The sequence below is a fragment of the Xenopus tropicalis genome, chromosome 2, assembly GCF_000004195.4.
Source record: "Xenopus tropicalis strain Nigerian chromosome 2, UCB_Xtro_10.0, whole genome shotgun sequence".
In the NCBI taxonomy this organism is placed as follows: Eukaryota; Metazoa; Chordata; class Amphibia; order Anura; family Pipidae; genus Xenopus; species Xenopus tropicalis.
The window spans coordinates 65,702,775-65,730,309 of record NC_030678.2 but is presented as its reverse complement, the minus strand read 5'-3'; the positions used below and the strand labels follow the sequence as shown (position 1 = coordinate 65,730,309).

General features: G+C 39.6%; 1 protein-coding gene across 1 annotated transcript in view; it reads right to left on the bottom strand.

Moving 5' to 3' along the window:
• The window catches only part of itpr3 (inositol 1,4,5-trisphosphate receptor, type 3), a 350,279-nt gene that overhangs the window by 139,572 nt on the left and 183,172 nt on the right, over positions 1-27,535 (bottom strand). Inside the window, exons 28-34 of the mRNA XM_018091571.2 lie at positions 18,481-18,606; positions 13,941-14,063; positions 12,010-12,210; positions 11,168-11,419; positions 10,886-11,011; positions 10,666-10,791; positions 217-337 (exon numbers count right to left, since the gene is read on the bottom strand). Of these exons, the coding sequence (XP_017947060.1) occupies positions 217-337; positions 10,666-10,791; positions 10,886-11,011; positions 11,168-11,419; positions 12,010-12,210; positions 13,941-14,063; positions 18,481-18,606 (1,075 nt within the window). The remainder of the gene's footprint in view (positions 1-216; positions 338-10,665; positions 10,792-10,885; positions 11,012-11,167; positions 11,420-12,009; positions 12,211-13,940; positions 14,064-18,480; positions 18,607-27,535) is intronic.

Sequence of the window (27,535 nt, the reverse complement as noted above, 5' to 3'; positions counted from 1 at the left end):
AATACACACAAACATAAGCAAACAAAGCTTTGAAAAGCGAAGATTAATGCACACTGATGCGTTATAGGTAAATACTTGGAATTATAGGTGAAAAATAAGATTTAGTTTTAATGTGGAGCCAACTCCAGGGAGTAAAGATGTAAACCATCATTGTAAAGCGCTAAATGTAATTGTATTTGTCTTTGTATAACTACATTGTGCCTTAAAATGTCTTACCAAGCATTGCTAGAGCACGAATGCAAGCCTCCACAGATACTTTGTACTGCTGAAGAAGCCAGGGACATTCAAGCAGCCGCGTGGTAGACTGAAGAAGCTGTACTACAATAGTCTGATGAGTCTGAAGATAAAAAAATAATTTGTATTTGGTAAAGTCCCATACAGAGTACATACAGACCATGAAATAAATATGAATAACTATTTTACAAAAATTACAGAAAAGTAAGGGGCTGATTTATCAACGTTTGCAATTTTTGCAGCAATTCAGTTTTTTTTGTGAATTTCAGGAACTGAGAAAAATAAAAAATTAACAAATTTGAATTTTGATAAATAAGCCTTTCAGTATAGAGAATTTTGGCCCTTGAAAATTGGTTAAGGTTTTGATTACATTCATATAATGTGATACAGTCCAGTGTAAATCTCTGACAAATGCCAGATGGGAACCCTTTCCTTGGTTTTTCATATTCAAACTATTTTGTTGGAATGATATAGGGTTAAATACTTTAGTTCAGTATCTAGTTTAGATGCATCTGTCAGCAAGTGTTAAAGGACTGTCTGTCTACCAATTAAGCGAGTTCCTGTTTTGTAAAGTTATGGTCCATTTCTAAGAATAGATGTGAGCAACTTGTTCTTCTCTAAAAAGACTATTATGGTCATATCTAATGAGATGACGTAGCTGCAGGGCTCATAAAAACTTTGCCACTTTCAAGGTCAAGTCAGACATCCTTTGGAACAGAAAGCCACCAGGCTGCTGTAAGCTTGTCTCCCGCGGCTAATCAATAAACACCTTACAGAATCCTGAAGTCCTGTTGGAGATTATTACTATTATTAATTACAGAGAATTCCTCTGACAGCTTGGTCCTTTGAGCCGGAGCCCAACATCCTTTTCCAGGCAACTGGGTGTCTGCACCAGGACAATAGGGGACCGAATCTCTCCTTCCCTGAAAGACCTCCAACTTCTTGTTGTAAACAGAGGCCAGTCGCAGGTTGCTTTGGAACGGGTGACGGGTTCCTAAAGAACAGTGCCCGGGACCGACGGAATCTGTTAACGTATGTGTTTTTTTACTCTTGTGTGAATCGTCTCACTCTCTCATTCTTTTACACTAAATCTTATCTCAAGTGCCGTTGAGTTCACATAGCCCATAAGGCTGACAGATCTGTATTGTGCATATCGCTTGTAAATTCAAAGTAACATAACACAGGTTCATTAATTGTAGTGGCATTAAATGATGTAAGCAAATGGTACTTGTCTTTAAAACCTTAGAAGTGTCGTGATAAGAATAAGAAAGTGAATAAATATTTTGTTACAATTGGCTATTAGTAAGTTCATAGGACTCTATGTGGACCCTGCGTGAATATAGGCCTATAGTGATACGTAGTTAGTTATGACAGACTTGTAAACAGTCTATAGCTCCTATAGTTGATCCAGACTTATAGTGATGCATGTCATAACTGATTGCTTGCAAACAGTCTATAACTCCTGAAGAGGTTCTTATAGTGATGCATAGTAGTCATAAATTGATTACTTGCACACAGTCTATAACACCTTTCTAGGCTCCTGTAGTGATACCACAATAGTCATAATTGATTATTAGTAAACAGTCTACAGCGCCCTAAAACCGGTTAACTTTGTGTACACGTTAAACTTACAAAGAAAGTTTGGGTAACAGTCCTAGTGAAAATTTTTATTTCTGAAACATATCTCTTAAGTTGTATTGACCTTTTGTATTGTTATGGTGTGAATTAGAGTGATTAGGAATTCCTAGGAGTGATAATACCATTCATAAGTAATAACCATGGAGAATGAGCATTGTAAAAGTACCGTGAGTCAGACTGAGGACGCTCAGTTCATATTTAGTAATGGCCCAGAAAGGGTTAATTACGTAAAAAAAGGTAAATATAAAATCGTAAGTAAGACCGTGTTAGGTCGATTTTGGTGCAAGTGTTTGCGAACAGGTCATTGTGATAGAAGATGCAGATTTAGACTAATTAAACAGTGGGAAGGGACAGATAGAGAAATAATATCAAAAGAGGACCAGGGCAGAGTCATGCGGCCTCGCTTTTTTCATGAAAGGGCCACTTTAGAGGGCTTAAGCAAGGATGAAGTGGTCAGGTTCTACATGGCTTAATAGGGCAGCAATATCCAGCCTGTATGAGCCTTCCCTGCAGCCACTGACTCGCAGAAGCCGTGCCGTACCTGGAATGGTGAAACTCCTGTGCTCCCTGCATTTTTGGCCACTGGTAGTTTCCAGAGGGTTGGGGGTGTCACAGCCTACCTTTTCGCGATACCTTGGGCAGGTCCTGGACGCCATCTGCTCGGTGTCCAGGAGTTTCATCTCGTTCCCCAAAAATCGGAATGAGTGGAACGCCGTGAAAAGGCAGTTTTATGGGGTAAGTGGCATCCCCAATGTGTTGGGTGCAATTGATTGCACTCATGTGGCGTTAAACTTACGGTTTCTTTAGAAACCGTAAGAGCTACCACTCCCTCAATGTGCAAGTGGTGTGTGATGCACAGATGAACATCCTGAGCATCGTGTCTGGGTTCCCCCGGCTCCTCTCACAATGCTTACATCCTAAGGCAGTCCCCATTTTACCATTCTTTCGACACAGGACAAATGCCTCACGTGTGGCTGTTAGGTAAGTATTTGTGTCATGTCTAGCACAACTTGCCCACATTTGCTTTCTGTCTCCCACTGTCAAACCAGACCCTGTCTGCCATAAGCTTGTTTTGCAATTTGAAAAGTGCCCTCTTTTCCCACTGGGAGAGTCAAAGCAGCTACTTGTAGTGTCACCTATCAGTCTCACACTGTCACATCTGTTGCAAAAAGGCCATGTTTTAACAGAGGGAGACTGGAAGCAGCTTATTTGTTTGCAGCATCTTATTACATCTTATTTTATTTTAGGAGATACTGGCTACCCCATACTCTAGGTGGCTGATCACACCCATTCACAGGCTGAGCATGCTTTTAATGAAGCACATGTGAGAGCGCGGTCTGTGATTGAGCGGATATTTGGGGTCCTTAAAAGCCGGTTCCGCTGCCTGGATAAATAAGGAGGCAGCCTCTTGTACAGCCCCTCTAAAGTTACCCAAATTGTGGCTGCGTGTGCTGTACTTCACAATCTGGCGAACCGGCATGGCTTACCAGGCAATGTGGCTGAGGACCTGGATGAACCCATACATCCCCAAGATCCTGTCCAAGGTGCGGATGCCAGAGGGAATGAAGTCCGGGGAAAAATCATTACCAATTACTTTTTCTGTAAGTACCTACAATCTTTAATCCCATAAACAAGAAATATCAAACAACTTCTCCAAAAAAAAGGTTTTATTTACAGGGAACGTACTTCCAAAAGAAATGGTTTGAGCAGGTGATTCCCCCACCCGCAATACAAATAGAAAAAACAGAAAGAAATATTTTCAACAACATAGGCCTAAGATAGGTTCCACAGATCCCTAATGTGGCACATTTATTTTCTTTTACAAAGCTGCCTAGTGGGAGCTGCAGGAGCGGTAGCTGTGCTCTAACCACTAGCTCTACTGGTAGAGCATGTTGGTCCAATTGCCTTTTGTGCCTTTTCTTGTAAGGCAATTTGTTGCGCTAGGAGCAAATTTTGCCTAGCCAACAATGCAACTTTTTGGCATTGTAGTTCTAACCGCTCCTCTTGCAGGCTTAACATGGCAGCCTCGTGTGCAGCTTGGCATGCAGCATGTCCAACTTTTTCATTACATTTTTATGATGCCTCATTAGGGATTTGTGGAACCTATCGTTCTCAGGTTCCTGGGTGGCCACATTAGCTGTTCTGGCCTTAAATTTAGGGACATTTTCCTGGGGAATATTATTTTACCTAAAAAACATTTTTTTTTTGTGTACCTGTCTCTTATCTTTAAAAAAGCTTTGTATTTCCCTGCACGTGAGGGCAGATCCTTTAAGGGACCTTAGCCCAACTGTTTATTGACACACCTTAGCAATTAATTTTAGATTTATTTAATTTCATGGTTTCATTTTATAACTATTATACTCCTGTTTGTGTTTATGCTTGGAAAGCACTGCATGCATTTGTGGTGCTGTATAAAAGATGGTGTTTTTAATGTGATTACAAAAGACTTATAATATGAATTATGTCATTTTAAAACAGCGAATACAAGCCATCATCACTCAGTAGCAAACCAATGCCTGGAGACAAACCAACTGCTGTAGAGAACAACTAAGCATCCTAAAAGGAGCAGCAGGACATAAAACAACAGTGTCTGAGGAGGAATCATGTCTTGCAGAGATGACAAATAATACAGGCATAGTCTGCCTCTATGTACACTGTAAAAGATCATCCCAAAGAATGATGTAGAGGCATTCCTTATCTTATCTAAAATAGTGGCTGAACTGGAAAATCTTCTAACTAATCATTTGGCAGGTAATTTCTCTATTTCACCATTGGGGAATTTTTTGCGAAACTGGAACAAAAATTCGGTGCAAGTGAGGAACAATAAGCTTTGCAAATTTTTGTGCAGTTTAGCGTATTTTTCAGTGAAGAGAAACAGGACAGATTGCTTCATTACTATACACCTTGTCTGGAAATAGCTTTTACCAGAGGTCTCAACTTGAGTTGAGTTTTTAAGTGTAGGGATCTCCAAATTTGGGCTCCCTTGGATGGTTCCCCTAGTACAGGCTCCCAAGGGTGGTTTGGGAGGTTAATAGTTAACAGGGAGTTTTCCCTGCAGTTTTAGTTAGCAGCCACTGGGTGGTGCATTAGATTATATAAGGGAATGCAGCCATGGACTGCCAGGTCTTTCTGCCTGGGACCCCCTCTGGATAGAGGTTAATGACAGGCCTGTGCATAGACAGCAGATTGTGGTAATAGCTCACTCTAGGAGTGGGAGATAGGTCATCTAGTTGGGCAGACATCGCCCCTACAGGAGATTTACCAGTATTAAGATCCCCCAGCACTCATAGCTGGAGTCAGGGCACTAAGTGTTAAGATCAGGAGGATCCTTATCTGGTGGGTGCTCGGGCGAGAGTACCAGGGTGAGGTCTCAAGGGAGTGTCTGCCTGGTGGGAGTACCAGGGAGAGCCCTAGAGAGGGTCTCCTTGCGTGAGTACCGGTGGGGGAGCTCCCAAGGAGGGTCAGCCAAGTAGGCTGCTGGAGAGGGTATCTCCATAGAACTGAGTGTCACCTGGTTCACTATTGTAATCCTGTAGAGCCTGCCTGTCTGTCTGCAAATAAACATAATCACCTGGTTCATCATCACACCAGTGCTGTCTCTTACTCCAAGGAGGATCCTCACTGCCCGGTAAGAAGCTACCCCAAAGGGAAGGGGCAAGGTACTGGGAGTGTTGGGAGTCCCTAAGCAGAAGTACAATATCAAGTTCTCAGGGAGTGGAGTTACAGTTCAATCTGCCCTGTCCTGGGTGGAGGCACGCCAATAAGCAAAGTAACATCTGTTCCCTAAAGTAAGCGGGTCTCAGGACTCCTGTTAGCGCCATAAGATCTCAGCAGGTAGCAGCACATGTCACAAAAGTGGGCTACATAAGGAAACCCTGAGCTTTCAAAGTTTTTGTGTAAAGCCACAAAAAAAATATTTTTACCCCTCAAAACCATATATTTTTGGAAGTACACATTTGGACAAATCCAAACCATGTCTTTCTACTCCAAAATAATGAGTCGCAAGGTTTTCCCAAAACATCTTTCGTAAAAATACCTGTTGTGCACCTGTTAAGTGGAGCTTGTAGAAGTCTTAATATTGGTTATCAGGGTATAATCCAGTTTGTTGGGTAATCTCTAGGAAATTCTCTACGAAAGTCTAGTCAGTCCTAGCTAGTTGAATCTGACTTGCTAGGTCAATATCAGTGTAGCTTGGAGTGATTAGAATCCATCAAACCTTTTAGTCTTTTGCACAGTTTCTAAATTTGAGTCTTTTTCCCTAGTTTGATAAACTGACCTCCGATAACAGCTCTGTGGCCCTTCAATATTGTGGCATTGTTACCCAGCTTGGTGATTGTTACCCAGCTTGGAGTTAAACAGCCTCAAAGCTGCAGCAAAGACACCCTCTGCTGTCCCCCAAACATACACATACAGAAACCTGCAATCCCTAAACACGTCACACCTCTCTTCTTCCTTTGACTCTCTTCATTCTAACATCCGAACTGTCTCTTGTCCTAATCAGGCTACTACAGCACACTCGCCACTGCCCTTAATGAGCTTGCTCCTGCCAAGACAAAACACATGAGGCCCAAACCGCTTCAACCCTGGCACACTGCTCATACCAAATCCCTCCAAAAACAGTCATGTACACTTGAGCGCCGCTGGCGCAAATCAAGGTCAGAGTCAGATTTCTGCAGCTACAAATCTGTTCTGCTCTCCTACAACACCACCCTCTGCCAAGCTAAACAAACCTACCTCACTGCACTTATTAACTCCCTCTCTAAAAAACCTGCACAACACTTCTCTACCTTTAACTCTCTGCTGTCCCCTCCTCCACCCCCTCCGTGTGCTTCAGTCACTGCTCAAGCTATTGCAGAGCATTTTAAAAATAAAATTGACACCGTCCGAGGAGACATTGCACAACTTAATCCCCATAACCATTCCCCTCCCTCCCTACATGCTACCCAGTCTCTTCTTGGCTCCTTCTCCCCAGTGACTGAAGAGGAAGTCTCAAAACTGTTGTCTTCCTCTCACCTTACTACCTGCCCGCTTGATCCCATTCCTACCAAACTTCTACGCAATGCCAACCCCTGTCTTATCAAAGCCTTAACTCATCTATTCAATATCTCGCTCTCTGCTGGAATCTTTCCCTCCCAACTGAAACATGCCCTTGTAACCCCTATTCTGAAAAAACCCTCCCTTGATCCCTCCAATCCTACTAACCTCCGACCTATCTCTCTGCTCCCATTCATCTCCAAACTGCTCGAGCGCCTAGTTTACAACCGACTGACGCTATTCCTCTCTGACAATAACCTCCTGGATCCCCTACAATCTGGTTTTAGACAACAACACTCCACCGAAACTGCTCTAACCCGACTAACAAATGACCTCCTTTCGGCTAAAGCCAAAAAACACTACTTGCTACTAATACTTCTTGATCTCTCTGCTGCTTTTCACACTGTGGATCACCTTCTTCTCCTCCAGACTCGCCGCTCTCTTGGCGCTCGTGACAGTGCCTTATCCTGGTTTTCATCTTATCTCTCAGATTGATCCTTCAGTGTCTCTTACAATGGTGAATTATCTTCTCCCTTGCCTCTTTCTGTCAGGGTTCTTCAAGGCTCTGTCCTGGGCCCCTTACTGTTTTCTCTCTATACCTCCTCACTTAGCAAATTAATCAATTCTTTTGGCTTTTAGATTAGATTAGATTAGATTCAACTTTATTGTCATTACACATGTACACGTACAAGGCAACGAGATACATTTTAGGTCTAACCAGAAGTGCAATTAGCAGAAAGTACAGGATAAGGTATAAGTTAAGTGCATTAAAAGGGATATGTGCAGGTAGAGCTATAGGTACTTATTACAGAAGATTCATTGGTGAGCAGTACCATCTCTATGCTGACGATACTCAGATCTATCTTGCCTCTCCTGATCTCAACCCAGAGCTTCTAACTCGTGTCTCTTCCTGCCTGTCCGCTCTCTCCACTTGGATGTCCCAACCTTACCTTAAATTAAACCACTCTAAGACTGAACTGGTTCTCTTTCCCCCATCCAATGCCCACATTGTTCCCGAGGTATCTATAACTGTTAACAATTCTACCATCACCCCATCTTCCCAGGCCCGGTGCCTTGGGGTTATCCTTGATTCTGCCCTGTCCTTCACTCCTCATATCCAATAACTTATCAAATCATGTCACTTTCACCTAAGAAATATCTCCAAAATACGATCATTTATCACCCAAGATGCTGCCAAAATTCTTATTCACTGTCTTATAATATCTTGCCTGGACTACTGTAACTCCCTATTAATTGGCCTTGCCCTCCAAAGACTGTCTCCACTCCAGTCCATAATGAATACTGCTGCCAGGCTCATACACCTCTACAACCTCTCCTCCTCTGCCGTGCCACTCCCCTACCATCCAGGATAAAATTCAAACTAATGACTCTCACATTTAAAGCAGTTCATAACTCTGCCCCATCCTACATCTCTGAACTCATCTGACGTACCATCCAACCTGCTTGTTACGCTCCTCTACTGACCTGCTCCTCAACTCCTCTCTCATTCCCTCCTCACACGCTCGCATTCAAGACTTTGCAAGGGCTGCCCCCCTTCTCTGGAATTCGCTCCCACAAATTGTCAGACTTTCTCCCAATCTCTCTGCCTTCAAGAGATCTCTAAAAACACATTCATTTAGAGAAGCTTACCCTAATCTAGTTTAGCAATACCCTGTGCCACTCCTCTCCCAACTCTGGTCATGTCCATTCCCACAACTTGTGTCTCAACCCTTTCTCCTTGTAGATTGTAAGCTCTTTTGGGCAGGGCCATCTTCACCTCTTGTATCGGTTATTGATTGCTTTATGTGTTACTCTGTATGTCCAATGTATGAAACCCACTTATTGTACAGCGCTGCAGAATATGTTGGCGCTTTATAAATAAATGTTAATAATAATAATAATAATAATAATGCCTTGTAAATACCCCTATATGAACCACAACTCTCACATCTATTAATACAACAAGCTCCTGCCGAACTTCACATCAATAAGGTTATATGGAACAAACTATAAATCAAGAAAAGAAGAAAGATAAGCCTTTTTTTGGTGATGAAAAATAATTATATATAAAATGAAAAATATATGACAATTTTTTCTTTGTACTCTATAGTTGCCTGAATGTAAACAAATTAGCCACTAGGCAACTATCTCTCTCATCTCGACAGCACAAATTTCCAATTTAAAGAAATTCATCACCTATTTAAATCTTGGTAGTTATATAAGTGTAATAGTGGAATAAAAATGATGCCAGGTATGAAATTCATCACTACAAATTCATCACTATATTAAATACAAGTGTTAAAAGATCAATTAATGATAATGTGATTAGTGCTTAATTAAAGCTATAAATTTCCACAATTCATCAGTATATTCACATCACTTAAGTGCCATGTTAATAAAGAGACCAGTGCATCATCTTAGACATTAATTCCACCCTTCCACAGTATAATCACATGAATAACTTAATAAAAGCTATTAGAAAGTGTTTACCACCTTGATAAAAAGGTAAGATTGAAAAAATATAGATGGTGGAGATATTCCCAAAGAAAGCTACTGTCTCACATTGGCTATCTAAGGCCTGGGAATACCATAAAGAAAGGAAAGATAAAAACCCAGGGGCTCTGGTCTCAATTATTATATTATCTGGGCTAATTGAAAAGAGCTATATAACTTAACAAAACTGTCAATCCCTAGGACCTTAGAGGGAAAACAGATTTTAAGATAAAAGATCAGCAAGAGCAAGGAAAAAAATAACTAAAAACTTGATAAGGCTACACCATCACCAATTCCCCAAAAGAGCTTGGTGTTTTTTTAAAAAGCAAACAAATGTACACCCTGATGCGTGTTTTGCCAATGTCTTTATCAAAAGGCAAAATGATCCCTTGCAGTCTGGCATCTTTATAAAGTCTCCAGAGTGTTGGATGCCTCCGTCCTTCTCCCCCTTTACTTCTGCCCAACTTCCTTAACTTCTCTCCCTATCCTATCCTTCCACTGGTGCTCGCATGACTACCAGCACAAATGAATGTTTGAATATGAATTGCTTCCTGTAACTAACATGATTTATTTTCTTTTGCAGCCTTGGAGAAAGAATAAATTCAGAAAATGTACAAGTGAGACAGAGCCATCCTTCTCCCAATCCTAGTCAGTGAGTAATTAATATGTGTATCCTTTCAGTGACACAATGTTGTTTTAAGAGTTTGAATATACGGTTGAATTTTCACTGCATGGACAAATTTATGAACAAACGTAATTATAGACAACTCTTCATATTTGGACAACATAGAATATGGACAATATATTGAAAAAGGTTTGCACTTCTTTATTGATTTTGATACCTGTAGATATTGGCTAGAAAATTTTTTTTTGGTAACACCTATTCTTGATGACCCCACTAGTAGGTACTGTATATCTTGTACTCTCACTGGTTGTTATCACTGAGGAAGGGCCATGTGGTCCCGAAATGCTTGATCATGTTGTGAAGTGTTAAGAGCACCTTGAAATAAAAGTTGTAATCACCCCATTGTACTGAAATCCCAGGTATCGGTTCTCATCTTTCTTCTAATATACCTATCAACTGCCAATGCCTCTCCTAGTTTTAATTTGGAATGGTCAGGACATTAAGGGGCGGGGCCATATTTGTTACATTCTAATTAAAGTATATGTTTAATTTGTATTATATATTTGTATTATATTAGTTTACATTTAATGATGTCTATTAATTTCAATAACCACTAACTGGCTTCAGTGATATTTTCATACCTGTAAAGAGGTGCTGTTCTCTGAAAATGGAGAGTTGAAAAAGGACCTTATTGTTTCCAGGACCACTGTGAGAACATACTTTTCAAGTGTGGAATCCACAATTCTTTTCTCTCGCTTATTACACACCTTAGAGAAAAAAATATGTCAGAACACATAACATAAATATCAGTGAGAACACATAACATTTAACCCTCTGTTAAAGAAAAATTATTAAACTTACACGAGCCATATCAAGGATAAAGTTCTCAAACAAAGTCCAGATATGATTGCTAGTATAAATTTCCTTCATTTCTACTTCGGTATCCACATAGCAGTGGTTAACAAAGTTCACGTATGATATTTTCACCTGTGGAATACATTTTTTAATCATTATGCAATAAAGCTACTTGCATGTATTATAAAATGTATGAGGATATTAGAAACCACATAAGACTTCACAACCTTTGTCTGCAGCATTATGCTTTTCTATGGTCATTTTAATTCAAACTGTTATAGCTTTTACCTCTGTAATACAATCTTCATGAGTAACCACTCGGACAACATCTTCAAGAGGTAAAAGGGATGTGCACTTGATCTCAGTATAGACATTCTTTCCCTCAGCACAAGCAGCCAAAAGATCAACCAGAGAGATATGGTACTTTAAAGGACTATTCTCCTCTATAGCTTCACGAGCTGTTGCCATCATTTCCAACATGGATGCAAATGATGCTTTATCATTGTAGAAAACCACTACATCATCTCCAGCATTAGTAAGCTGCAGAAGAAGCAAGAAATGATATCCTTGTTTAAGCAGTGCAGAGTGTAAAAATCAAGGCTTGACTGAATGAGAATTGGTCACACCAAAGCTTGGTGTAATGTAACCTTGTGCAATATTGGGATTCAACATTTCCCTACACAAGATAAACAATCTTAGCAAATGTGTCTAATTATATTACTAGAGCAAGCATACCAAGAAGCAGTGCTGCTGACAGGTCATGCTGTAAACAAGGCCAAAGTAAAAAGTCATTAATGTCCAGTAACGGTTTTGGACTAGCACAGCTACCTTATATTTTTGCTATCATGGCTAAAGGAAGACACCACTGGGACTCTGAACTTATTTTGTGCAATGGATATACTGCCTCTCTCAATGAATAGGGTGTAGGCAGCACAAATCTTTGCAACCCATACTGGAGGGGCAAATATTTGCATCTCAAACTAGTAGGCATATAGATACTGTGGGCACAAAACATTACACTTATGTTTGTTATTGAGACCTAACTTTTTATTGAAAGTAGTTAAATAAATAAAAGTTAAATAAATAAATAAATGTGTAAATACATAGTAAATATATTTTACAAATTATACCTCTGTCATGATCATATCCTGACACTTCTTGATATATTTTCCCTCTGCTTTTATGATTGTGTGTAGAAAGTCCAGATACTGAACATGTCTGCCATGTGTTGCTAGACAGTGGATAAAATGTTGAAGGACAGCCTCGTGAATCTCTGAACAGAGCTGGTAGTTATTCAGGAAAATGTGTTGCATTGTTTCTGCCTCCTGAAGCTGCACATATTAAAATATAATGTAATAAGACTTTTTAGTTAAAATGAATCAAGCAACAATTTAATACATAGTCATGTCATAATAATATTATTTTATTTAATAAAAAAAAGCATTCTCAAGCATACAGTATTATTAGCAAGTTATTTTTGTAGGTATGTATATTTTTATTTTTAAAGCATTTTTTAAGTTTTAGTTTTGCATTCAGCTATACTTGCAAGCAAGGAGCTGGGACTTACTAATACAAGTCCCTGGCACTGTTGGGAGTTATAGTCCTGTATCTAGCTATACTTGCATGCAAGTTGCTGGGACTGACTAATACATGTCCTAGCACAAGTCCTGACACAGTTGTGAAGTTATAGTTTTGTATCCAGCTATACTTGAAAGAAAGGAGCTGGGGCTGGTTAATAGAATTTCTAGCATTGTTGTGGGAATATAGTTTTAATAAGCACCTTGAGCCTCTAGGGTCCCACATTCTGTTCTGGTACTACAGGCTCAGCCATTGGAATTCAACATTTTATGATAGAGCCTTTTCACTACTAGCATATATATATATGCCAATGGAGAAAATCTGCTGCCTCCTGTACCTCATGTTATGTCTGTTTACTGACAGACATGAGATAGGCTTGTTATAGCAAACAGATTTGCACAGCAGATTTTTGTGTGAAATTGTATACTTTAACATTTCCCTTCCAAAATCTATAACGGATACATTTTTCTCTGCTGGTGTAAATACAGCATAGACTGTTTACCCCCCCCCCCCCCCAAATTCCCTAATGTGAAAGCTCTTTTTTAATAACATTCGGAGGGTAGAGGACATGGCTGAAATGTTGTGAGGCAACAGGAATCATAGGTAATGTATATGTTTGCCCATTAGCAACTTACATTAAAGAGATATGAACAACAGTAATCAACAGTTTTTTTTAAATGTCACAACATTGTCTTTGCATGCTATTTATAATTTTGCCATTTAAGTATTTGCCCAATGCTTTTACAATACCTATCTGATCCCCCATGTTCCTCTATGATATGGCTGCCATATTTGTGCAACAATAGTCCGTTACCATAAGAATCTATAACTGGTTAGGAAGTGACATTCAGGTTGTCAAAACAGTCAAGTTTGGAACTTTAAGTAACGATTAATTTCAATGGCAAACCTTTTGGTGAAAATAACATTACCTATAGGTAACTTTGTATGTACATTTATATATTGAAAAGTAGTTTTTTTGTGTCAGTATCACTTAAATGCTGGTGAAAAGGGATCTTCAGACATTTTCATGTTAATTCGACCATGCCTTCTTGTCAAAGACCTCGAACCTGGTTGTACCTACTCCTTTTATATCCTCCTGCCTGGACTGCCCTCTGGTGGCCAGTGGTCTACCTTACACTTGACTTTTATAATTATACCTAAGTAACTGTGCTGCCACCTAGGGGCCAAACAAAGCATTACCCTTTAACACATTTTCCCAACATTCATATTAGGCATACATCTTTCCACCTTCTTACAGACTTGTTTTATGGGTCATTAAAAGTCTGATTTTGCTGTTCTTTTTTCAGCCTGAAAAACATTATTATACTTCTATATATATACTTATATAATTGATTATTATGCTTACTATACATTCTGAAATATATACAAACACTTCACTAATATAGTCACAGTTTGATTACTACATCCTACGTGAGACTAAGTACTAATTGTATAATAAATTAAATTTTGCTGTTTCACTTACACCTGGAGTTAGGAACAATGACAAATGCTTGTGAAGGAGTGCTTGGTTTTCTGGATTTGTGGCACAGAATTTCTGCAGAAACTGGTGAGTATATTTCAGAATCTCTTTCATTTTAGTATCCTCCTGTTTGAAATTATAAAAAAAAGATTTAATTTGAATTAATTATAAAAATTCTAATTCCTTCACATTTGATCCTGAAAAATGTAGTGGAGTTAGCTGCTATGCATGGGGTAAATGTTGTGCTTATATTGCATTTTCTATGCCAACCTATATAGTTGCCTTTTCTTTATTTCTGTTTCCAAATCATTACCAAGTAAAAGGACTACTGTCCTGGGAACACATTTTTTAAATGCTTCAGTTAATAGTGCTGCTCCAGCAGAATTCTGCATTGAAGTATGTTTTTTTTTTTTAAATCAAACAGGGTTTTCATATTTGATTTTGGAATCTGATATGGGGATAGCCAACTTCTTACTTCGTAGGTGGCCACAGCCATGTGACTTGGGCTCCCCCCAGCAGCCAATCGGCAGAACAATAACCAGGTAAAAAGATAACAGCTCCCTGACTGTAGGATTCAGCTGCCTAACCTAACCTCCATGGGCTAATAGTACTGCTGGTATTGTCCTGAATTTTAGCAGGTGGGTAAACAGGCAAAACTGCCTATACTGCCTCTCAATAATTTAGGGGTGACTTCAGGCATTTCTCTCCAGGTCTCTTATAACTGCCCAGTATGCAGTGTCATACTGTGGTGTGAGAGGCTGCCACCACAGGGGTTCCACACCCCAGTTGCAAACTTCTCCACAGGTTGAAATCACAACACAAACCTGCTGCAGGCATGTGCACACACTTCCTTATTGATGTAATCATAATCGGGGGTGGACACAGTTCCCAGCAAGAGCCAGAACCAGGACTGGGTTAGTGAAGTGCACCAGGTTTTTCCTGGTGTCCCACCAGTTCAGTCTGACCCTGCCCATGTGCCATTATCCTCAGTTAGCTTGTATAGTAAAGGATATTTAGATATATACATACAGTATGCACTTGTAAATAATGGTACATTGATGTCTTTGAAAAATAACTCCACATCCTAAATACATTATACAGTGAGGGGCAAAGAAAGTGGTACTCAAAATACATTAGATACAGTGAGAGACATTGGGTAGTGGCCCTACAATTATATTAAATACAGTAAGAAGCAGTGGGAACTTTAATCCAAATACATTAAATACAGTAAGAGGTTGGAGAGACCAGCATTTTAGTGATCGATTGAATTCTGAAAACTTTAGCATGGCTAAATCCACTTGCCCCATCTAGAGTATATCATCCAGGCAGCAGAAACCCTGTATTATGCCACTTGGGTTATATTGACAGTATATTGAGCGGAATTAACAATAGTTTATCTGAAAGCAGTTCTATTGTGTAGTGCTAGCTCCTTCTGAAAGCTTAGAATCAAGCGAAACACACTGAGATAAATGCCTACACACCAATATTGTAACTAAAAAAAATTGTTGGTTCAAGAATAAAATTTTAAATGGTACAGGGAATTATTTGCAATGTAAACTGTGTAATTTACAAATAAAAAGTACTGTATAAAAATCATTACAGATACCCTTTAGGCGAATCTTGGGCTAACAATAGAGCAGATATATGTGATGCCCATGCTGGTGGGCTGTAATAAAAAATTAAAATAAGCCTAGTGCAATATGCAAATGTCTGTCAATATTGTTTCAGTTAAAGCAGAGCATAACAAAGATTTCTGTATTCTAGTTTTTGCTATCAGACTTTTTTCATTTTACCCCAAGTTCTTAACATAACAAATTATCTTTGAAGATCCATAGCAATTGAGCTAATCAGAAATGTTCCATGTACTGTAATGCATGGCAACATACTTTTAGGTGCTGAACCCACCAGGCCTTATTCAAAAACTCCATTGTCTTGTATTAAGTGCAAAAACCCCTAAAACTCTAATGTAAAACGTCACCCTCTAAAGGCTTGCAAGTTTATTTAGAAGTCAATGGCAGTTAGGCAAAGCAATATAGCCATATTTTCCATTCAAGATATTTGAGTTTTTTAGGTTTTTTGTGAGTTTGTAAACTCAAAAATCTGAGGTATTCAAGTTTTTTTGTTTATCAAACTGATTTACCCCATTAATAAATAAGCCATCATTCGAGTTTTTAAAATGCAAGTTTATTCAAATTAGAAAAAAAACTTGAATTCACAAACTCGAAAATTGATCCAAACAGGGGATTTTCTGAAAGGTCCGAGTCTGTTATAATACAAGTCATTCCAAATGCAACAATGTTGCCTATTAATATGCGTAACACCTTAAAATGAGTAAAGGGGAGTTAACCCTTGGTAGGCCTGCCCATGCAACATTTCATCTTAGTACAGACATTGTTTACAATTATTTATGTAAATTCGATTCATGTCAAATTATGAGACTGATATTTATAATGGAAGAGGATAAAAGACAACATTACATTACATTACATTAACATTTATTTATAAAGCGCCAACATATTCCGCAGCGCTGTACAATAAGTGGGTTACATACATTGGACATACAGAGTAACATATAAAGCAATCAATAACCGAAACAAGAGGTGAAGAGGGCCCTGCCCAAAAGAGCTTACAACCCCTTCTCTGATTGCTATATTTAAATGCTAGATTAGTTTACTCCATTGTTAAATACGCAATTGGTGAACTGCAACTCACAGTAAAGTGTTAGCTGTGCTTATTAAAGTGACAATGTGCTGTTTTAAATAATTATGTACCAAACAGCTTAAAAATGTGATCACAATATTCAATATAAGATTTATAAAATTAATGCTGCTGTGATTGTTATACTTCTTTAAATTAGCATACAAAATAAGTGAACTGCAACTCTCAGCAAAATGTGAACAGTGCTTTTAAAGTGACAACGTGCTGGTATAAATTAACATTTGCCAAACAAATAATCACAGCCTTCAATAAATGTTTTTTGTGTTTCTTTAAATCATTTGAGGGGATAATATGATAACCAATGCTTATGGAGATTTTATTCCTAGCAAACAAAGAAGATTTTTTATATAAAAATTGGAGAATGTTAATTGCCTTGGTATAGAAAAGTAGGAAAATTGGAACACCTCAGTTGGTGGAGAAATTCCCTATTGAGCTCACTTTCTTGTCTAAACCTAGGAATCACACAAGTTCAAGATAAGGCAGGAACTCTGGAGCTGCAGGCTCAGTTTTTACCTTCCCTATACTGTATGGAGAACTACTTAGCCTTAAGGTCCCCATACACGGGCAGATCCACTTGCTTGGCGATGTCGCCAAGTGAGCGGATCTTCTCCTGATATCCCCACCTACGGGTGGGCGATACCAGGAGAACCTAGGATAATTTGATCGTTTGGCCCTGGGCCCAAACGATCGAATTATAACGACGGGCATAGGAAAAGTCGGTATATTATCCCCTCATATGATTTAAAGAAACACAAAAACCTTTTATTGAAGGCTGTGATTATTTGTTTGACACATGTTAATTTAAACAGCACTTTGTCACTTTAAAAGCACTGTTCCTATTTTGCTGAAAGTTGCAGTTCACTTATTTTGTATGCTTATTTAAAAAAAGTATAATAATCACAATAGCACAAATTTCAAAAACCTTTTATTGAAGTGTGATCACATTTTAAGCTGTTTGGTACATAATTATTTAAAACAGCACATTGTCACTTTAATAAGCACAGCTAATATTTTACTGCGAGTTGCAGTTCACTAATTGGGTATTTGGCAATGGAGTAAACCAATCTAGTAGTTAAATACAGCAATTAGAAACGGGGTTGTCTTTTATACTCTTTCATTATAAATACTTTAAAAGCACTGTTCACATTTTGTTGAGAGTTGCATTTCACTAATTTTGTATGCCAATATAAAGAAGTATAACAATCACAACAGCATTAATTTTAAAAATCTTTTATTGAAGATAGTGTTCACATTTTTAAGCTGTTTGGAACACTTTACTGTGAGTTGCAGTTCACCAATTGCGTATTTAACAATGGAGTAAACTAATCTAGCATTTAAATATAGCAATCAGAGAATGGGTTGTCTTTTATCCTCTTCCATTATAAATATTTACAAATTATACCCCTCCTGGTTGTAGTGTTTCGTGTGGAGAAAGTTTGTGAGAAGATCATGAGAGCTGTAGTCCCACTTATCCAATCCTTATATTTAAATTATGAGACTGAGACTAGGATTACTAAAAAAATGTTTCTGTTTTCATCAGATCTTTTTCTAAAATGTCCATATACATGAATGCCATTTCAAAATTTTAATTTTTACCTATAACATTAAAAGCAACAAAAGCAGAGGTGATGAAAATGCTTACTTGATGTATGATGATAAAGACTTCTCTTTAATAGACCATTGCAACATCATTGCTGATTACTAACTGATTGTTTCAGCAAAGACAGAAAATTAGATAACAAATGTAACTTTCAAGACAAAAATAGTTATTGCATTTAATGCAATGTTAACTGCTATGGCTATTAGTTAATAAATGGAAATTTACCTTTTCATATGGGACCTGAAGAAGATCCAGCATAACCTTATGGGCATCCATATTCTTTAAAAGCCTTTGCTGTTTTTTGCGAACTTGTTCTGGGCCATTACACATCTTATTTAGTGTCTCCAGGATCTATTTTTCAAAAGCATATATAGAAAATTAGCTTTTAAAGCAAAATGTATTTGTTCATAAATATCCTTGTATGGGTGATACAGTGCCACACTGGAAATGAAAAGAAGCCCTGGCAAAAATAGCAAAGTAGCCCATGCGCATGTACTTGTATGATATATATACAGTAAGTTTGCAACCACAATAAACATTGGTTTATAGTTACTAGTTATGAATTATCCTACTACAGCTAGTTTGCTATTAGTTTAGAAATAAATGATTGCTGAGTGCTGTTTCCAAACCAAGTAAAATGGCTTTTGATCATCACTGTGGTCTTTGGAGCAGTTGCAATTTTATCATTAAAACAAGACCCATAGGAACACATTTATTAAAAATTGAAGTCAACTTCAGCTGCGATTTTTCAGTGGTTTATGCTAAATTGGAGAAAGTTGACATGAGTTTTTTCCACAATTTTGTACAACTTCCCAAATAAATTGTGCAAAATAAAATTGTATTTTTTCTGTGAGAGCAATAGTTTTAATTTTTCATCTTCTTTGAATATGCATAGAAAAATTATTACACCAATGCATAAAAACTTCTTAAGCAGCATATATTATTTACTTATGTCATCATGTGACATCATGTGACATAATTTCTCCTAAAAGTGTTGTTTCCTGAACAGAGACAGCTTTAAAGAGCAGTACAACCCCTTGTTCATCGCGAGTTCAACAAGTAGGACTTCGTGCTTATTGTTTTAATTTTGAGAACAATGTATTATACTTAAAAAGAGCAAAGAAAAAAACCAGTTTTATTTGCTTTCAGTTTTCAGCTTTCTGGAGGAATTAAAGGGGACCTGTCACCCTAAGAAACAATTTCAAATTGTTTTCTATTGTGTTTGCCAAGCAAAATAAACTTCACCTACACTGAAGAAATTATTTTAATCTCATTTTCTTCAGCCTTGGAATTCACAATTGTAGCAAGCAGGCAGGTACCATTTTGTGGACACTGTTATTAAGGCAAGCTTTAAATCCTGCCAAAATCTTGTTTCTGCGCCAGTATGGGGGACCTGATGCCCATGTCCATGCACTGGTTACAAAATTACATGATGCCGAGGGAGGGGGAATGTGAGGGGCACAGCAACACCTAATAAGTTCTGAATTGAAAGTGAAAGTAACTGTCTGCCCCACCTCTATGCCTAAGGCAAGGTAAACGACAGGTTGAGGCTTATTGTACCGAATTTCGCCGTTGGGTGGTAGGAATGGACTGGAATGATACAGCCTTACGTCAGGCTTACGTTAGGCTTACGTAGGGCTACCTGATGCTGTGACAGATAGTCTGATTAATTTCCTGCTTCGTCTTCCCTAGACTCCCTGATTGATAGAAGGCATAGGAAGAGACGCCAGAAAAGAATTCCTGCAGTTGCCCCATTGGGTTACACCCATTTGTCTTCTGAAGAAAAAGGTTGTAGGCGGGCTAACGGGCTATGTCTGTACTGTGGGGATTGAGGCCACTTTCATAACACCTGTCCCAAAAGGCCAGGAAAAGATAGAGCCTAAGCAGGTCTGGGGAGTCCCGCTTGGGTCATGTCGTTTCTACTCCCCAACAATATTCTTCTTAAGTTATGATTCCAGTCCTTTGGGATGGCATAAGGCATCTGTGGAAAACTCCGCATTCATAGATTCTGGGGCAGCTGGAAACTTTTTAGATGTTAACTTTGCCTGCAGGCATGGTATACCTACACTTCCTCTGTCTCCTTCAGTTAAATTGCTAGCAATTGATGGAACTTCCCTAGGCTGTGGGTTTATATCCTCCAAGAATGTAGAATGTTTCATGTCTATGAGTTCTTTTCAAGCTGAGCAAAATTCCTTCTTCATCATAAATTGCCCACATACCCCTGTGATTTTAAGCCTCCCCTGGTAAAGGAAGCACAATCCCAAAATTGACTGGCTGTCCAATAGGGTACTTCAATGGGGAAATGATTGTCAGGGAACATGTATAAAGCCTTCTCAATTTCTTGCTGCTACTTCAGTAGAGGGGTTACTTTCCCCTTACTCCCCATTTGCTGACTTCTTCTCTTAAAAGGCAGCCAAAACCCTTCCTCCACACAGCCATATGATTGTGCCATAGGCTCAATTCCAGGTTCCTCTCCTCCTAGAGGTAGAACTTATCCTCTATCTCTTCCTGAGACTCAGGCTATGGAGAAGTATATAAAAAAAATCTGGAAAGAGGGATTATTATCCTTTTTTCCTGTCGGTGTCTGCTTATTTTTTTGTAGAGAAAAAAGATGGGGGTCTTAGATTAGAGTAATGATTAGAGAGGTCTGAATAAAATCAAGAATCGTCAAGAATAGTTATCCCCTTCCCTTGATTTCTGAGCTCTTCTCTAAACTTGATCTGAGAGGCGCGTACTATATAATTTAATACAAATCAGGGAAGGGGATGAGTGGAAAACGGTCTTTAATACCCGTGATGGTCATTATGAGTATTTAGTAATGCCCTTTGGTTTATGTAATGTCCCTGCCGTTTTCAGGAATTGGTGTCGTTGTGTAGTAGTATACCTAGATGATATCTTGATTTATTCAACTAACCTATCTAATCATTGTGCCCATGTCCAGGAAGTTTTACTTAGATTAAGGTAGAACCACTTGTATGCTAAGATCAAGAAGTGCATTTTTGAAGTCTCCTCTGTTCATTTCCTAGGGTATGTTATTTCCCAAAAACACCTAGGGGCACATTTACTAATCCATGAACGTCCAAAAGCGTCCGAATGCGTTTTTTTCGTAATGATCGGTATTTTTGCGATTTTTCGCAATTGTTTTGTATTTTGCGCGACTTTTCCGTCGCCGTTATGACTTTATTGTATATTTTTTGCGACTTTTCCGTCGTCATCGTGAAACATTCGGATTGTTTTTTCCGCTGTTTACTATAGCGCAATACGGAAAAATCGCCACAGCGATGAAATAATCGCGAAAAATACGATAAAGTCACGACGGCGGCGAAAAAGTCACGAGAAATACGAAACAATCGCGACGGCGACCAAAAAATTGCAAAATTTTCATTTCCAATCCGCTTTTTTCCCATTCGGGATTCGGATTCGGGGATTAGTAAATGTGCCCCCTAGAGTTGGATCCAGCCAAGGTTCAAGCTATTTTAGACTGGGTGCAACCTTTATCCTTGCGGGCCATTCAAAGGTTTTTAGGATTTGTCAATTACTACAGGCAATTTATTAAAAACGATTCTACTCTCATGGCTCCAATCACTATCCTTACTCAGAGAGGTGCGGGCCCAACTATGTGGCCAGAAGAGGCCCTGATAGCCTTCAAAATAGTAAAGGAAGCTTTAATTTCTTCTCCTGTACTCCAGCTTCCAAATCCTGCTCTTCCTTTTCTGGTGGATGTGGATGCTTCTGATATTGGGGCAGGAGCAATTCTATCCCAGCACCACCCAGTCACCAATTAGGTCCACCCTTTTCCCCTACAGAGATGAATTATGATATTGGTAATAGGGAGTTATTGCCCATATAATTGGCATTTGTAGAATGGAGACATCTCTTGGAGGGATCTAAACATGTGGTTACAGTGTTTACAAATTAGGGGCTTTTACTGGGAGAAGGGTTAATTTTAAGTAGGCAAACTTTATATTGTTTTTTTCAGGAGAACCTGAGATTTCCAAGATTTAGAGCTCAAAATACAAAAAAAAAAGAAAAATTTATATTTTTCATGATATAGGGATTTATACCAAAAACATATTTTATTTTAAGGACAAAAATTCATTTGGAAAGCCTCATGTCTCCTGAACGTGCCAATACCCGAGATGTATAGTTTTATGGAGATTTCTGACTTCAGATCAAAAACTCCCAGCAGTATATTACCAAATTTTCAAAGCATTGCAGCAGAATATGGCATACTTTAGATTCCAAAGCCAAAAATTCTGGAACATTAGGTTTACCCCAGGAAACCATATATTTTTGAAAAGTACACATTCTGCCGAATCCGAAATGGGTAACTATGTCTTCCAACTCCTAAGTACCAAACGGCAATACTTTCCTGAATTTAGCAGTTTCTATAAAAAATTATGAAAATTAAAAAAAAAATCACCTCAAAGCTTCCGTTTCAAGCAGCTTATCTCCCACATAACATTAGGTACCAAGAAAACACATCCTAAATATGAAAGCCAAGGGTCCACTGAACAGTTTGATGCCCATTGTGCATAGGATAACTAAAGTATCTGGAATTTAGAGACCCCAAAAGGAAGTTTGTACATACAAATTGCCCCGGAGATCTCTTAATCTACTGAAAATTCAATATGATTACTGCATTTTCTTTGGGGTTAAACACAAAATAATACATTGAACCCCCCAAACCCATATATTTTCGAAAAGTGCACATTCAGGCAAATTCAAAATGGGTATCCATGCCTTTCTACTCCAAACTAGAGAGTATGCTTTCTCAAAGGCGGTTTTGATGAATTATCTGAAAATCGCATCAAACCTTCCACTTTCAAGGACCTGCATAGGATCACCAATGTATCTGGCATTTAGAGACCCCAAAAGGAAGTTAGTGCATACAAAGTGAATATGCTGCACTATAAGCTACCGGCATGTGTATTATGTGCCATAAGACCCCTTAACAATATGGAGACCCTAGAAAATCATATATTTTTCGAAAGTACACATGTGACAAAACAAAAATGGGTAAATACATTTTTATACTGCAAACTACCAAACTACTAAGCTATGCTAAACAGAATGGTTTTTATGACATTTCTGAAAATCATCACAAAGCTTGCATTTTGCCCCATTATGTACCCCACATTTTGTAGCGTACCAACAAAAAATACTCTAAAAATTAATGCCAGGTGTCTACTGAACAGTTTGATGGCCGATATTCATAGATTTACTAAACTATGGCAAAATGTTTTTTTTTTGTGCATGTGTGCAAGTAAGTGTGAGTGCTGTAAGTGCTGTGAATGTGTGAAACCCCCCCCAAAAGTGTTGAGTTGAGTATAAGTGTGTATTATGTGTGTGTACCTGGAACAAGCAGTCACACATATCCTCTGGAGGTGGGAGGAAGGACCCAGGAGCTGTGCTGCAGCTTCTTTCTTCCAATCCGTGAGTATGCAGAGAGAGGGAGAGCAGGAAATGACAGGCACGCACAGACAGTGTGTCCGACATTTCCTATGGGGCCCCCCGATCGCGCCCCAGGGGCCACTCGTTCCCCACCTCTGTTCGTTGTCTAGGAGCTGGGGAACAAGAGGGGAGCGAAGGAGTGGCTTGAAAAGCCACTCCTCTGCTCCCAAACCCGGAAGTGCAGTAGGACGTAGAATCTACGTCCTGTGGCACTTAGGTATTTTTATACACAGGACGTACTGTAGGACGTAGGTCCTGTGGCACTTAAAGGGTTAAACCATAGCCAGGCCAGGTAGGCACTATTCTTTTCTCGTTTCAATTTTATTATAACCTATAGACCTGGGGAAAGAAAAGCAGATGCCCTGTCCAGAAGCTTTTAATCTACCAACGGGGGGGTCAACCTAATTCTGTTATCTCTAAAGAAATCATTATAGCAGCCCGGAGTCCGGATTTACATTCCTTCTAACTAACCCCGGGGAAAATTTGTTAGAAACTCATGATTCTAAGGTAACTGGGCACCCAGATCGCAACAAAACCTGTTCCTCTTTTGACCCACACCCTCTGGTGGCCAACAAGACAAGATGTTGGTAATTACATTGATTCCGCTCTAAACCTTCTAGATCCTTGCCTCAGCACCTGCTATAATCTTTATTTGATGTACCTGCTGTAAATTCTTTAGTTGATCATTTCTCTAAGATTTGACAAAAGGTTCAAAATTAATTTTGTTTAAGCCCTGCAAGAGGAGTTTGGCAGAAGTCTCCTCCTCCTCCCATTTGTCGGAGTTCGTTTGTGGCCAATGTTCAGCTCATGCGAGTTAAACCATTTTAGTTCTCGCGTACGTTTCGAAGCAAGCCCACTTTTGAGTGTGCACATGCACGAATCCGCGCACAGTTTTCGGATGCATGCGCGGTGATCGAGGTCGCAAGTGTGCATGTGCACACGTCAAAGCAGAGGAAGGCTGGTTTCCCCCAGAGGGGGGGTAATGTAACAATACCTGGTGGTCTAGGGGGGTGGTGGGGACGCCCGCCATCTGTGTCTTCTATGCGCACGTGCATCTGCCTGTCCCCTTTTTGACGCGCACGCATGCACGTTCCTCTGCTTTAACGTGTGCACATGCACACTTGCGTCCTGCGATCACCGCTTTGCGAGGTGATCATTTTTGACTGACACTGAGCGTTCCTGAACTTCTAATCCTTGGACTTCTGATTACGGCCCAGACTACTCTTCGGTTTATCCTTCGGTTTGACTTCTGACATTGATCTTCTGGTTCTGAACCCGGCCTGTTTGTGACTTTCTCTCTCTACATCCAGCTTCCTGCTATTGGGTGCCTACCTGTAGTTAAAGACTCATCTAATATACAGGTATTTACGGCACTCCTGCTATTCGTCAGCTGGGCCTGTTACTGTTACTATATCCAGTGTTCGGGATCAGTGGGAAGCGCAGGGGAGGCTAGTTACTGTCTGACTCACAGTGGTACCTGACACAAGTTATGGCCCTGAGGAGAGGCCTTGGGTTCCAGCTTCTGATGTTCGGGCAGATCGTCTTGTACGACAGTTCCATGCCAGGTATCCTGATAAACATAGGGGGCTGGTTTCCCCCAGAGAGGGGGTAATGTAACAATACCTGGTGGTCTAGGGGGGTGGTGGGGACGCCCGCCATCTGTGTCTTCTATGCGCACGTGCATCCGCCTGTCCCCTTTTTGACGCGCACGCATGCACGTTCCTCTGCTTTGACGTGTGCACATGCACACTTGCGTTCTGCGATCAGCATTGTGTGTGATGTCATTTTGGCTCAAAATTTGAATATTTAAAGCTCTTTCTGCATTGTACTCATTGCCCAAAGTAGGTCTACTTCTTGATAGTTCCTGGGGGCATTCTATGAACTGTTTTGCTGTGTTCTGACTCTTGCCTGTTCCTGACTAATTATGTTGGGTTGAAAAACCCAACATACTGTTCTTCAACTTCAGCTTATTCTTCTGCTTATTCTTAGAGCCTCCAATTTTCTAAACGCTACTCCTCCTACAGTTTTAGGGATACAACACCCAAACTCTCCACACTTCTTCGCCCTATAGTGGAGCAGGTTCCTTGGGCTTTTCTAAGCGATATGCCCCCCGTCTTTTTGTGACCCCAATTTTTCCATTGACTTTGACAGGGAAGATTTTCAAACTGCTGCCACACTTACAGCTTTGAAGCTACATCCCCCAAACTTGAATAACATAATAATGGGGTCACCCTGAATGAAACAACATTTGTTGGATGATTCCACCCATTGACTTTTATGGGTAAATTGAAACTGCTGCCAATCTTACAGCTTTGAGGCTACACTCCCCAAACTTGAAAATATGATGATTGTTGGATGCCCCATAGTGGGTGGAGCTGTGAACAGCCAATCAGATTTTACCTATTCACTTGGTGGAAATTCAACCTGCTGCCATACTCACAGTAATAACACCAGGGTCCACAAACTTTGCAGGGTTAGGCACCAGGTAACTGCGGTTCAATGTTAGAAAAATTGGGCGGAGCCACCAAGAGCCAATCAGATTTTACCTATTGACTTTCAATGGGGAAATTCAACCTGCTGCCATTCTCACAGTATTAACACCAGGGTCCCCAAACTTTTCACAGTTGGTCACTAGGGGACTGCAGTTTTAGTTTTGAAAAGTGGACGGAGCCACCAACAGCCAATCAGATTTCACATATTGAATTTTTTTGTTTTGATGCCAGGATTCTCAAACTTTGCACAGTTTGTCACTGGGTGACTATGTTCCAAGTTTAGAAAAGTGGACGGGGCCAACAACAGCCAGATGTCACCTATAGACTTCATATGTTTAAATTTAAACTGCTGTCATTCTTTAAATAGTAATGCTAAGGTCCCAAAACTTTGCAGAGCTAGTCACCAGGTAACTGCGGTTGTGAGCTAGAAAAAGTGGGTAGAGCCACCAACAGCCAATTAGATTTTAACTATTGATTTTCAATAGGGAAATTCAACCTGCTGCCATTCTCACAGTATTAACACCGGGGTCACTAGGGGACTGCATTTTTAGGTTTTAAAAAGTGGGTAGAGCCACCAACAGCCAATCAGTATTCACCTATTGAATTTTTTGGTTTAAATTTAAAATGCTGCCTTTCTCACACTATTTATGTCAGGGTTCCCAACAAGTGGGTGGAGCCACCAACAGCCAATCCATTTGCACCCATTAAATGTATTGGTTTATATTTAAACTGATACCATTATTTAAGTATTAATTCCAAGATGGTTAAACTTTCCAGAGTTAGTCACTGGGTATTTGGCTTTCAAAGTGGGCGGAGCCACACACAGCCAATCACATTTCACCTATTTACTTTCAATGGTGAAGTGTAAAATGCTGTCAGTCTCAATTTTTATGCCTGAGTCCCCAAACTTTGCAAAGTTGGTCACTAGGGGACTGCAGTTCAAAAATAGGAAAAGTGGGTTGGGCCACCAACCACCAATCACAATTTACCTATTGACTTTTATTGGTTTAAATATAAACTGCTGCCCTTCTTTAACTATTAATCCTAAGGTCCCTAAATTTTGCACAGTCAGTTACTGGGTAACTGCAGTTCCAGGTTATAAAAAGGGGGAGGAGACACCAACCGCCAATCATGAATTTTGTTCTCAAATTCCCTTTCTAGTTCTGTATTGCTGCCTAAACTGACCTTTTGTACCGCGCTGACTGATTGTTGCCGACCCTGGCCTGAACTATGACTACACTGACTCGTTACCCTTCTTCCTGCCATGCGGTTTGGTTACCTTGCCTGCTCAGAAATCTCTCCTTGGGTCTCTCACTGGCGGCATCTGAGTAGAG